The following is a 12,025-nucleotide window of genomic DNA, read 5'->3' as shown; positions in this document are numbered from 1 at the left end:
GGTACCCACAGGTGAGGGCAGCGCATGGAGCCCTCTGTCCCGTCTCCCCCAGGAGCCACAGAGACGTGGTGCCGACCATTTTCGGGAGCGGCGCAGGGCCAGGGTCAGCAGGGAACCTGCCCTGGCCCCGGTGTGCACCACTGCCACCCTGAAGCTGCTCAAGGTAAGCAGCGCCGGGCTGGAGCCTGCACTCCAAACCCCTCCTGCAACCCGCACCCCAACCCCCTGCCCTGAGCCCCCGCCACACCCCTCCTGCACCCCAACCCTCTGCCCTGAGCCCTTTCCTGCACACCGCACCCCTCCTGCACCCCAACCCTCTGCCCTGAGCCCCCTGCAACACCCCTCCTGCACCCCAGCGCCCTGCCCTGAGCCCCTTCCCACACACTGCACTCCCTCCTGCACCCCTTTCTCCTGCCCCAGCCCTACATTCATGGCTCTGCATGCAATTTCCCCACCCAGATGTGGCCCTCGGGCCAAAAAGTTTGCCCACCCCTGAGTTAGACTCAAGTGGCCCAGTTTTATCTCCACTGCTTTCCAATAAGTGTCTGGGTTTCAAATTTGCACCCTTGTACGTATCTGCAGAATTCTAAAACAATTGATTCTAGTCAAATCTTAATGCAAAAAACCTTTAATAAGTAACCAACCTGTTAAAAAGCTTATCAGAAGGCCTGCAATAATGCACCCTAAACAGCCCACAGCGCTGTAGTAAAGGTAGGACAAGGAATACCAGGTATCTGCCAGTTGAGGCCTATGGCAGCACAAGAAGAGAGGAAGAATAAGTTAGCAATAATTGCCAGTGACTTATAAATGTCTTTCTATGAAGGATAAAACTATATTGTCTCAGATAAAAAATTATTTCAAAATAACAGAAGTAATAGACAGCTCTATACATAGATAACTGCATACACACAACATCAAGAATAGAATACATGTCCAGTTGGTTGCATTAGTGAAGTATGCATATATCTGCATTGGGTCCAGATAGTACTAGCATTTTAAAAAATAGTTTGCTTCCGGATAATGGTCACTGCTAGAATTGTGTGTGTCACAAAAACTGATATGGTCAAGTGGCTTTATGCTTGTCACTCTCTCCTTTCCAAGTAATTATAAATGCAGATAATTTAAGGCCCAGGCCTTTTGTTGGGTGCAGTTAATTAATGCTCGATCCACAGTTTCAGACCTTTTAGTCTTTTAACCAGCCCCTTATATTTTATTTATAACTTCCCTTCACACCTCTTCTATATTACAGATATACCCTAACATGTTTCTGGAATCATGCTAAGATGGAATTGACTTGTGCCTGCTCAGTTAGTCTCTTAGTAATACATGGTTTGGCCTTTTCTTAACACTAGCTATTGAGCTGTGTGTATCTTGAAAGCGTTCCTGTTAGTTGAAAGTGTTCCTCTTTAAAACTTCCACTGAAGTCAATGGATAGCTTTCCCATTGACATCACTGGGTGTTCAACAGGACCCTAAGCAAGGCACAACATGGTAACTCAAGTGATACTAAAAAACTTTTCACAAGGTGGACCACATCATAGATCATCTTATGGACATCCTCCCCCGACACCTACAAATTCATAATCCAGGAACATCCCTGCAGCAATCTGATTATAAAACGGGGTTGCCTGCAGTAGCCAGGGACTTGACTCCATGACCCAGGAGGTCCCTACCTGTCCCATGTTCCTAATTGTTTACATGGAAAAGTAATATTAGGGATGTATTTAGTGTATTTTCAGCTGTTTTTCTTGTTATGGAGCACCTGAAGGAGAACTTCCATCATGTGACCAACGAGCTGTATGGAGATCATCAGAATACCCTCAGACCCCTGAAGTTTCATGGAGCACAGTTTGGGCAGCACAGCTGAAGCCCAGACCTGATGTCATGCAGTAAGTACCTCTATAGAACAGAATATAAATTTCAAAAACTCATATTGTGACAAAACCACACAAAAATCAATGGAAAATACCTGATTGGGGGGAGAGTAGGAGCCAATGTAGTTATCATCTCTGTGTTATTAGCTAGAGTGCAGTTGGCTGTTGATAAGTGCAGAGGGCGGGCCTTTGAAGGTTGTGCTGGGTAAATAAAAGCTCCAATAGCAACCCAAAATGCTATGGTGATCCCAGTCAATAGGCCTCCTACGGCACCCTTAATTAAAGCAAGATATATTATTAGAGAGAACTGAAATATTGCACTGCACACATGAAATCAGGTGATAATGGCTTGGTCCTGCACTTGAAAACTCCCATTCACATCAAGGGTGCAGAATCAGTCCTTATTTGGTAGAATGGGTCAAAAATAGGACTGGGGCATTGTTAGTAAAAAAATGTCTCCTACTTTTTAATTGAAACTTGAAATGTTGTCATAAGTTTGAAGTCTGAAAAATGCTGACCTTCTCTATTATCAGCTGTGACAATGAAACAGATGGGAAGAATTCAAATGAAAAGCCTATTTTCCTGCATGCTGCACACTGAATGGATAAAACTAGCTTTTAAACCCACTACTGAAAATTTACTTGGAAATGATCCTGCTTGCGCCCTGTAAAAACTAATATTCCCATGTGAAGCTCCTTCATAGTGATTACACTTTTAAAGTGAACATTTTATCATGGTATAAATACCTTCCTGCAGCATACTGTTTATTCTTCACTGCCTATTCTGAATAGATGTTAGCTGAATTATAAATATAGCTAGAGGGAATTATACTATTTTTGCCCGTTTACTGCCCTATTTTGTTGAGCGATTTAATTCAAATAGGGGGTGGTTGCCATTAGACAGTCAACATTTGCCACAACGTGATATCTGAGCTACCAGAGTTATTTCCTATTCTAAATGTAGGGAACTATTCTCAGTGAGTGATAGTAATTGGCAAATGAGGAGTTTGTAATGGTGGCTGAAGCTTTATTCAGCCAAAATCTAAGTTAAGTAGATTTGACTGTAGAGGCTATAGTTACACTTTCTTCATGCTGAATTAGAGTTATATGGCCCTTTCATACATGCACAGTCATCCCACATCTATGACTATGGAAACTAAGCTCTATAAATGATGTACCATTGACTGACCTGAATAGTCTATAATGGTAGAATCCACCCAGCATAGATGGATTACACAAGGCCACTGGAGTCCCCATGCCAACCTATTCTCAGGAGGGTGATGTGGGGTAAGCCGGGGAGGAGCCACTGGATCCACATGTACCCAAATCTGAAGTGGCATTAGAACCCCCACATAGGAAGTGCTATGAGTCAGCAGTTGTTATTACAGCCTGTGAACAAACAGTAGCTACACAAGGGCTACTTCATAGCCTGAAGCCCCACGCCCTTCATAGTGTAGGGGTGGGGAGGGGTCTGAATTTTGTCAATAGTTTTCTGAACAAAATCCAAACTGCAGGACCGTTGATAAATGGGGGATAGGTTTGGACTAATCTCTAGTAAGAAGCCTCTAAGCAGGGCACAGAATCGGTGGGGCTGGGGCTGTCATTTTGTTCTGTGTTTGTACAGTATCTAGCACAATGGTGTCCTGGTCCTTGACTAGGGCTCCAAGTGCTACAGTAATAATTATTATTATAGTAATAATAATAAAAGGAGGATCATATAAATGAAGGACCAGCAAGTGGAAACTCACTGAGACAATGATGGGCACCTCTTACCTTCCAATTAGCACAAGGAAACACAATTCCCAGTGTAAATAATCCTAGCATGGGCCCCCCACACATGCCGTGAATGCTGAGTGAAGCCTGTTGAAACAATGCACAGGAGAAATTTTTCAGGGCTAATCAATGTCACTTGATATATCCACAGTCTCATTCTTATAACACCTTTTTATGTTCTCATTCCAAGGCATGCAGAGCTCTGATTTCTGTTTTGTGACATTTTAATGGCAAATGCATCAAATTCTAATGTCAGTATATTGTTAAAGAAGAAACATTGTCATTGGTATTTTATCTTTTCAATGATAAAGTTTTTGCAATGATTGCCCTTGTTATTTTTGTTACTGGTCACAGAAGTTAATTTAACACTAACGTGGCGGTAGCACTACATATATTAAGCTGGAACTGCATGTCAGAAAGGACTCTAACTTGTTCCCATTTACTTTGGTTGTGCAGGATTGCGCCCAACAAGCAGATTTCTTCACTAAATGGATTTGTAAAGCACTCATCCTGCCAGGAGTGCTTGATATTATTATAATTTATAGTCTGTTTATTAGTTATACAACACAATTTATCTTTCACAGAAAATATGAGTTAATAGAAGAGAGAACAAACAGGGTACAAGATCAATTTTCTTTAGTTGTAGAGCTCAGTGAGTCTCTCGATATTTAAATACCTGGACAACTCCTCCCAGAAGTGATGCTGCCACAGCCATGGAAGTACACAGCACTCCAAATACTATACCTGAAAGAGATTAATGATTAGTATTAGCAGTTACTAGTGCATCAGTGATCAGTGGTATGGACTTCCTCAAATTGCTCTGCAGCTCCAAGATTTTTGTTTTTTAATTGGGTTTATTGTTCTTTCTCATCAGCTGAAAGATCAGGCAGAATGAAGGAATTTGCATTGTGGGTTTTGATGGTTAAAGGGAACCATATTTTATTGAAGTATTCTACATCAGATCCTGATATCTCTTTAACAAAGCAGCATTAAATAGTTAGCATTAATTTGAAAATCCCGACTCTGTGTGAAAAGGAAGGAAGTTAGCGAAACAATAGTCTTCTCCAATGTTTTCAGTTTGTTCAATTTTTGCATCTGACAGTCCTTTCTGTATAATTGGTTTCAGATCATCCTGACCACTGTCCTATCTCATGCACTAGTATGGCAACGCTCTCAAGCATTGCTCGGTGTGGCACTCACATGAATGTTCTTCTCAGGTTCTTCTTTGAATGTTTAAAGTAACAGCAGCAGCAAAACTGAAACTGAGGAGGTCACAGGCAGACAAATGGACAGAGATGAAGGGTCTGAGTGTGTTTGTGGTGTTACCCTATATGGGAACTTAATGAAAATCTGTAGGAGAGCAGCAATATCCATATAAATATTCTAAATATATTTTTAAAATTAAACACATTATTTAAAGGATGCACTGTCAGAAACTTAATTTTTTTTATATATCAACGATTCAAAAATATCAAGCTGACAGTGACCCTCTAAGAGAGATAAGGTGGACGAGGTAAAATCTTTTATTGGACCAAATTCTGTTGGTGAAAGAAACAAGCTTTCAAGCTACACAGAGCTCAAAAGCTGACCTGAAGAAGAGCTCAGTGTAAGATTGAAAGCTTGTCTCTTTTACCAACAGAAAATAAAATAAAAGATATTATGTCACCCACCTTATGTCTCTAATATCCTGGGACCAACACAGCTACAATAACACTGCATAGTGACCCTCTAAGACAGGCTAGAAATGATTTATAGCTGCCATTCTGTGGGGATCACAAATGAGTTTTCCTTGAGCTTCCCCAGTGCTTTCAACATTAAAACTTTATTAAACTTTTTAAAGGAGTTTGACACAGTCGCTTGTTCATATACATAAATGCAGGCTTTCATCCTACAAATAATTAAGCACATGTATAACTTTACTCGTATATCATGATGAAAATTCACATTAAGAGAACAACCCTCTCTGGCCTCAATCCTGTAAACAGTTACATGAATGCTAAAATTCAAGCACATGAGTAGTACCATAGACATCAATATTGAATACTCCACAAGAGTATTCGCTTTTGTTCTCATAATGTGAATTTTTCATCATGCTACATGAAGCAAAACACTGAAAACTTCTGACATGGCAACAGGCAGTATTTTAGAATCAGAGAATCATAGGACTTGAAGGGACCTCGAGAGGCCATCTAGTCCAGTCCCCTGCACTCCTGGAAGGACTAAGTATTATCTAGACCAGTGCTTCTCAAAGCCGGTCCGCCGCTTGTTCAGGGAAAGCCCCTGGCGGTCTGGGCCGGTTTGTTTACCTGCTGCATCCGCAGGTTCAGCCGATTGCGGCTCCCACTGGCCGTGGTTCGCCGCTCCAGGCCAATGGGGGCTGCGGGAAGGGCGGCTAGCATATCCTTCGGCCCGCGCTGCTTCCCACAGCCCCCATTGGCCTGGGACGGTGAACCACAGCCAGTGGGAGCCGCGATCGGCTGAATCTGTGGATGCAGCAGGTAAACAAACTGGTCCGGACTTCCAGGGGCTTTCCCTGAACAAGCGGCAGCCTGACTTTGAGAAGCACTGATCTAGATCATTCCTGACAGGTGTTTGTCTAACCTGGTCTTAAAAATCCCCAATGATAGAGATTCCACAACCTCCCTAGGCAATTTATTCCAGTGCTTAACCACTCTGACAAGTTTTTCCTAATGTCCAACCCAAACCTCCCTTGCTGCAATTTAAGCCCATTGTTTCTTCTTCTGTCCTCAGAGGTTAAGAAGAACAATTCTTCTCCCTCCTCCTTGTAACAAACTTTTATGTACTTGAAAACTGTTATCATGTCCCCTCTCTGTCTTCTCTTCTCCAGACTCTTGAAGCACTGTGAGCAGAAAATAGGTTAGCAAGGAATTCAGCATTATTAGATTATTCAAAAACTCGATGCAATACTAAATTCTGCATTTTACTTCAGAAAGAAAACAAGGATGCTGCAGAAGTCATATACACCTATTTATTAAGTCACCGTGTTGGTTACTTTATATTTACTAACACCTTATTATAAGCTAATGATATCAGGACCTCATTGCATAAATACCCTGAGCATTCAAAAACTGCTATTTTGTGTTGATGTATAGAGAGACAAAGGGGTCTTGACTAGAGAAAAGGGGTTAAGAAAATATTTTTGGCATTATGATAAATACGCATAGGTAGAAGATCCATCTACTGTACCTACATAAACCTTTGCTGACCCAGGTGCTCATTTTTTCAGAGAGATTTGGAAAACGGTACTTGACAAAATCCTCAAATGTTACTGTTGCTAGAGCATTTATGCTTGCAGCCACAGTGCTGTAAAAACAAACATTTTACAATAATGTAAAATTATGATCATATTAACAGAAATAACACCCCCAAATAACATTATGCTGATATAAAATGTGCTTGCCAAAATATTAACAGCTGAATCATATTGTTTATGATCTATCTTGAACATTTCTTGAAAAGACTGGCTGATTAGCAATTATTTCTTTGTTTTATATATTAATAGTCATTAAGCTGTCATTCTGTGGGTATCGCTTGATATAATTGATTAAATAACTACAGAGTTTAAGCCCCACAACTGGGACTTATTGAGACTAGCAAAATCATGAGCACATGCTCCTAGTCTCAGACTGGACCAATGAGGGATGATGACATTGGAACCGTTCCCATTCCTGCTGCAAACATGAGGGGCCTTTCACTTATGCCACTTTCGGTGCTTGCTCAGAACAAGATAGAAGCACCCACTTAATACACACAGTATCAAATCCTCCACTTGCCCAAACTGCACAGACCTTTTCCATGTTCTCAAAAAAGTCAAAGAAGAACATTGCTATGTTAGCATTCAAAGGGCATGAAATAAATAGTGCTGATACCATATTTTTCTGCAAAACATCATAACGAGTTAAGTCCAATTTGGCAAAATTCTCCAAAGAATGTTTCATTTCACGCTATCTAATACATCCATCTATTCTCAGACCGTATTGCTCACAACTATAATAGCTCCTCCTTTCACATATTCTGTGCCAAATAAGAACAGTAATTACTCGGGTCATAATTTTGACACCCTTGCTCATGCTGAGTAGGACTTTACTTAGCCAGTAATCCAGGGGAAATTGTTGTTATAGGTATAGCAGCAACAGTATGTTAGGTTCTTTGTTCCTTCATCAGTTATACCCAGGCAAATCCATTGGTGTTAGCCTGCACAAAATAGTTACTAAAATAATAATACATTAAATCATATTCAGTTACATCTCCCTCCACAAATACTATCATTCATTTCATTGTTGTATTGTATAGCACCAGTAATGTGCAGAGTGGTTGGTTCCACACTCAGTTAGACCCATGCTACCCTACTGAGGTCAATTTTCACAAACTAATGACTAAAATAACTTGGTGGACATAGAAAATGTGTTTTGAGAGTTACTTTTAGCAATGGATTTTTTTTCTTCATCCTGTGGAAGAATTTGAGCTCGTAATGGGCAAGGACCTCATTGAGTTATACTGATGTAAATCCACTGACTTCAGTGGAGTTGCTCTGGGTTCACATTGAAACTGATCAGAATCTGTCCCAATGAGGGTACTTGGGTGTAACTTATGCCTACGAGTAGGATAATTCACATCCCTTTCTTAAGGCATTACAATTAACTTAGTATACTTACTGTACATCTGAGAAATATCAATTCTCTTGGCTCACCTATTCCGAGATAGGGAATGGAATTGGTTTCATATGAATCAAGACAGTTGTGATCCTGACATGACTGTGCAGGGAACAGAAGCATGAATGTGGTAATTCTGAGATGGCTTTTATGAGCTTGAGTTTGTGGCCACTCTGCCCGCTGCAAATCTGGACTTCAACCTTCCATCTCTTTCTAACTTTCCTTTGAACACTGATGTTGTAGTTGCGACTGCCTACAAGCCAATTATTATTATCCACTACCCAGCACAGCCTGAGGGAGAATGATTTCTCCAGACAGATTTTTTTCTACTTTGACCATGTAGTTACATTATTTTCATAGTTGCTTTATGTTGAGCCAGGCTCACTGTTGTGGCCTCCATTTGGTTGCCTAATTGTACAGTTGTACCAGTCGAGTCAAATAAAAGGGATTTAAATCTTCACGGCTGCATTAGCTCAGCAGGCTGAGTTTCATTTAAAGAGGAAATTGATATTTTGCCCGTCTTTCCCCTCCCTTGTTTGTGTTAATAATGTGGTTCTTGAACGCGTTTGAAGGGGATAGGAAAATGTAACTGCCAAAGCACACTCGGGCTCTAGCAGGCGTCTAATATAGAAAGACAAACCACTGCAGCATTTCTTAGCTGGGACAAGGGAAAGACAAATTCTGCTGCATTTTCATGTTTAACATTTTGATCAGGGTTTGGTTCTTTGATGGACTGTTGGTTTTGCCAACATTTGCATAGTCAAGGCAGGATATGCAATGGCACATACTGGACAAAACACAATTTCAGACACAGACCTGAGGGTTCCGCTGAATGCGCATGCAACAAAGAGTCCGGGGAGTCCTGCCATTGTTGAAAATATGTCCATAACAAAATAAGGCATCAGCTAGGAGAAAATAAACACACAGAACAAGAGAGGATGTTAACTGGGACATTTTCTGGACTCTGCAGATGCAGTAGCTACTTCTGACCAGATTGCAATACAAAAACAAGGAGTTGAACAGAAATCATCGTTCAGCCACCTCAATTCTAACTGATAAACCACACACACACACACAAAAGAGAAACCTTTAAGCTATACTGAACCAATACCAAAGTAAGGTAATATTTGACTATGGCATAAATTAAGAACCTAAAATTGATATGTGGCACAGGAAAAATTAACATCATTGTCATATTGTAAAGCCCGATTCAGCAAGGCACCTGCCTAGATGTAGGCATATGAACAGTCCCATTGACTTTGCACATGTTTAAGTGCCTTCTTGAATCAGGGTCTAATGGATATCTTTCCATTTACACCATTAATTTGATTCTATACCTGATCAGGTGCTGAAATGAAACCAGCAGTCCAAGGATCGCAGTTCTTAAAATGGGCATACATCACCAAGCCTGAAAAGACTGCACACACTAGGATTACCCAGAGTCCCACTAAATTAAGGTACAGTGCACTGAAAATAAAGAGAGAGAGAGAGAGAGATTTATGTCTAATTCAACACAAATATGGCAAAGTCATTACTGGCTACCCAAGTTCTTCTCCTATATTTCGAGAAACTCCACTGAAAATAAATGATACCATCTCTTCATTTCTTGGCTTGTGTGAATGTTTAAATTTTGGGGGAGCACCAATATTTTGAAAAAGTGAGGTATTCACTATATCTAAGGACAAATGTAAAGGAGTGAATTGTTTTTGGTGCAGATTCAAAATGAACCACAATTCTGATAATGTCATGAGCTGGAATCGCTCTAGGGCAATCCTTACCTATAAGCCTTTAAAAACTGATTTAATTTCTCAAAAGTTGTTGCAGTTCTGCGTTGAAGTCAGATGGGATATTATTTTGTACTGAATCTGGCCCATTTATAATTTCACCACATAAATTAATCTGTATTCCCCTTCAGCAATTATTTGAGCTACACATGGATGACAGCATTCCACTCTTGGGGTTTTCTGTGGTATTCCTGTGAGGTCTTACATAATCTATATTGCATTTTGACATTGCCCTTCACTGACTTCCTAGCCATGGCCAAATCCAATTCAAAATTACACTCCTGAATTTCAAAACTCTCTACGGACCCTGATACAAAAGACCTCTCTGACTTCTTAGCCATCTATCCTTCCCTCCTCCGGTCTCAGTCTCCCAAGACTCTTCACAGTCAGTGGTCACACTTCCACTTGCACAGCCCCATCCCGCTGAATTCTCTCTCCACCTCCCACTGAGACACTTTGTTACATTTTTTTTCTTTTAATCATATCTTAAAACTTTATTTTCTTCCCAGCCCTTGAAGGAGCATTTTGAGATCATGTGTATTAAGGACACACAAAATGTATATGGAAGTGACAGTGAATAACGACATGGTATTGTGTACAGCCTTGGATCCTCACCCTGTGCTGTAATAGGTTTTCTGCCCCAATGGTGAATTTGCATTGAATAGCACTATGTTACTGTAAAAAAAAGATCCCTCCCTTTTTGTTGGATAGATGGGATTTTAGGTCTCTACAAAAATATGCTGTCTTGATTGTATTACCATGTGTGTCATAGGTAGGGATGGGTGAACTGATTTTGGACAAAATAAGAACTAATCTGAATCTGTGGCTGTTGCCAAAACAAAACCTAAATCTTTTTATGGCCTGAGAGGGTTTGAATAAGTTTCCCTTCTCTCCCCTTTTTCTTATGAATGGTAGTTGGTCTGAAAGCCCCTCTGCTGAGTTCTGCTGCTGCTACATGTAAATCTTGTGTGTCCCAGGACTTGGTATTTGATGCCAAGGGTGTATTTTGGGATCCACTGCTCTAGAATGTAAGGGACCCTGTTGCTGCTGCTTCATTTAATTTCCCCTGAAGCAAGTTGTCCAGAGAGGACTATGGAACGTCCTCCAAATGGAATTCCTGTCATGGAAGGAGGATCTGCAGCCTGCTGCCAAACAAACTTCTCTCCTTCCACTGCTGGAGAAAAATCCATAAAGCAGAGCTTTGAAGATAGGCATTTTGTTTTAATCATGGAGGGATTGTCACATGTAGATCTGTGGGAGTAATTTGCAACAAATAATTTATGTTATGAATTTAGGCTCTTTCTGATTGTGGAACTTCTAGACGTAGATTGTGGTTTCTTTAAATCTCTTTGTTCAGAATTATTTGAAGAATAATATGTGTTCAAAGTCCTTATTTTCTAGGTTGGGTTGATAAATATTTGACATTTGAGAGATCTGAGTTGTGTTGTTCAGTTGTGACAGGTTAAGTGAGGTCACATGGTATTTGTTCTTTTCCGTACTGAATAAGTGTGTAGGCATTTCTTGTGCAAATACCTGTTCATATGAATTTAACATTTAGCTTGAATGAATGATCATGGGTGTGATTTTGAAATTCACTTCCTGCAAATTTTTGTCAGGAAAACTCAGAAAGTGAACATCAAAATGAGTATGATCAAAGTTAATTCATTTACAAAGTCAAACATTTGAGCAAAATCTTTTTTGCATTATTTAATCAGTTCTAGGAACTTGGGAGTAAAGCAAGTTCATGAAGATATTTGAATCTTTTGATATGTTGTATGTCTTATGTACATACTAGTTCTGTTTTTAATGAGACAGTTTATTGAGATATTTATACATTAAAAAGATTTTCCATTTTTTTCAAGAATACTGTAGATACCAATTGTCATGTACTTCTGTACCAGATATGGAGTGGTCACAGAGCTT

At 40.2% G+C, this 12,025-nt stretch overlaps 1 protein-coding gene across 1 annotated transcript in view; it reads right to left on the bottom strand.

Annotated features, from left to right (window-relative positions):
- The window catches only part of SLC5A12 (solute carrier family 5 member 12), a 31,700-nt gene that overhangs the window by 4,888 nt on the left and 14,787 nt on the right, over window positions 1-12,025 (bottom strand). Inside the window, exons 7-13 of the mRNA XM_005300327.4 lie at window positions 9,656-9,785; window positions 9,135-9,223; window positions 6,857-6,969; window positions 4,322-4,389; window positions 3,646-3,732; window positions 1,969-2,147; window positions 645-748 (exon numbers count right to left, since the gene is read on the bottom strand). Coding sequence (XP_005300384.1) covers window positions 645-748; window positions 1,969-2,147; window positions 3,646-3,732; window positions 4,322-4,389; window positions 6,857-6,969; window positions 9,135-9,223; window positions 9,656-9,785 — 770 coding nt within the window. The remainder of the gene's footprint in view (window positions 1-644; window positions 749-1,968; window positions 2,148-3,645; window positions 3,733-4,321; window positions 4,390-6,856; window positions 6,970-9,134; window positions 9,224-9,655; window positions 9,786-12,025) is intronic.

The sequence above is a fragment of the Chrysemys picta genome, chromosome 4, assembly GCF_011386835.1.
Source record: "Chrysemys picta bellii isolate R12L10 chromosome 4, ASM1138683v2, whole genome shotgun sequence".
Lineage (NCBI taxonomy): Eukaryota > Metazoa > Chordata > Testudines > Emydidae > Chrysemys > Chrysemys picta.
The sequence above is the reverse complement of the archived record's forward strand: the minus strand, read 5'-3'. Positions and strand labels throughout refer to the sequence as shown.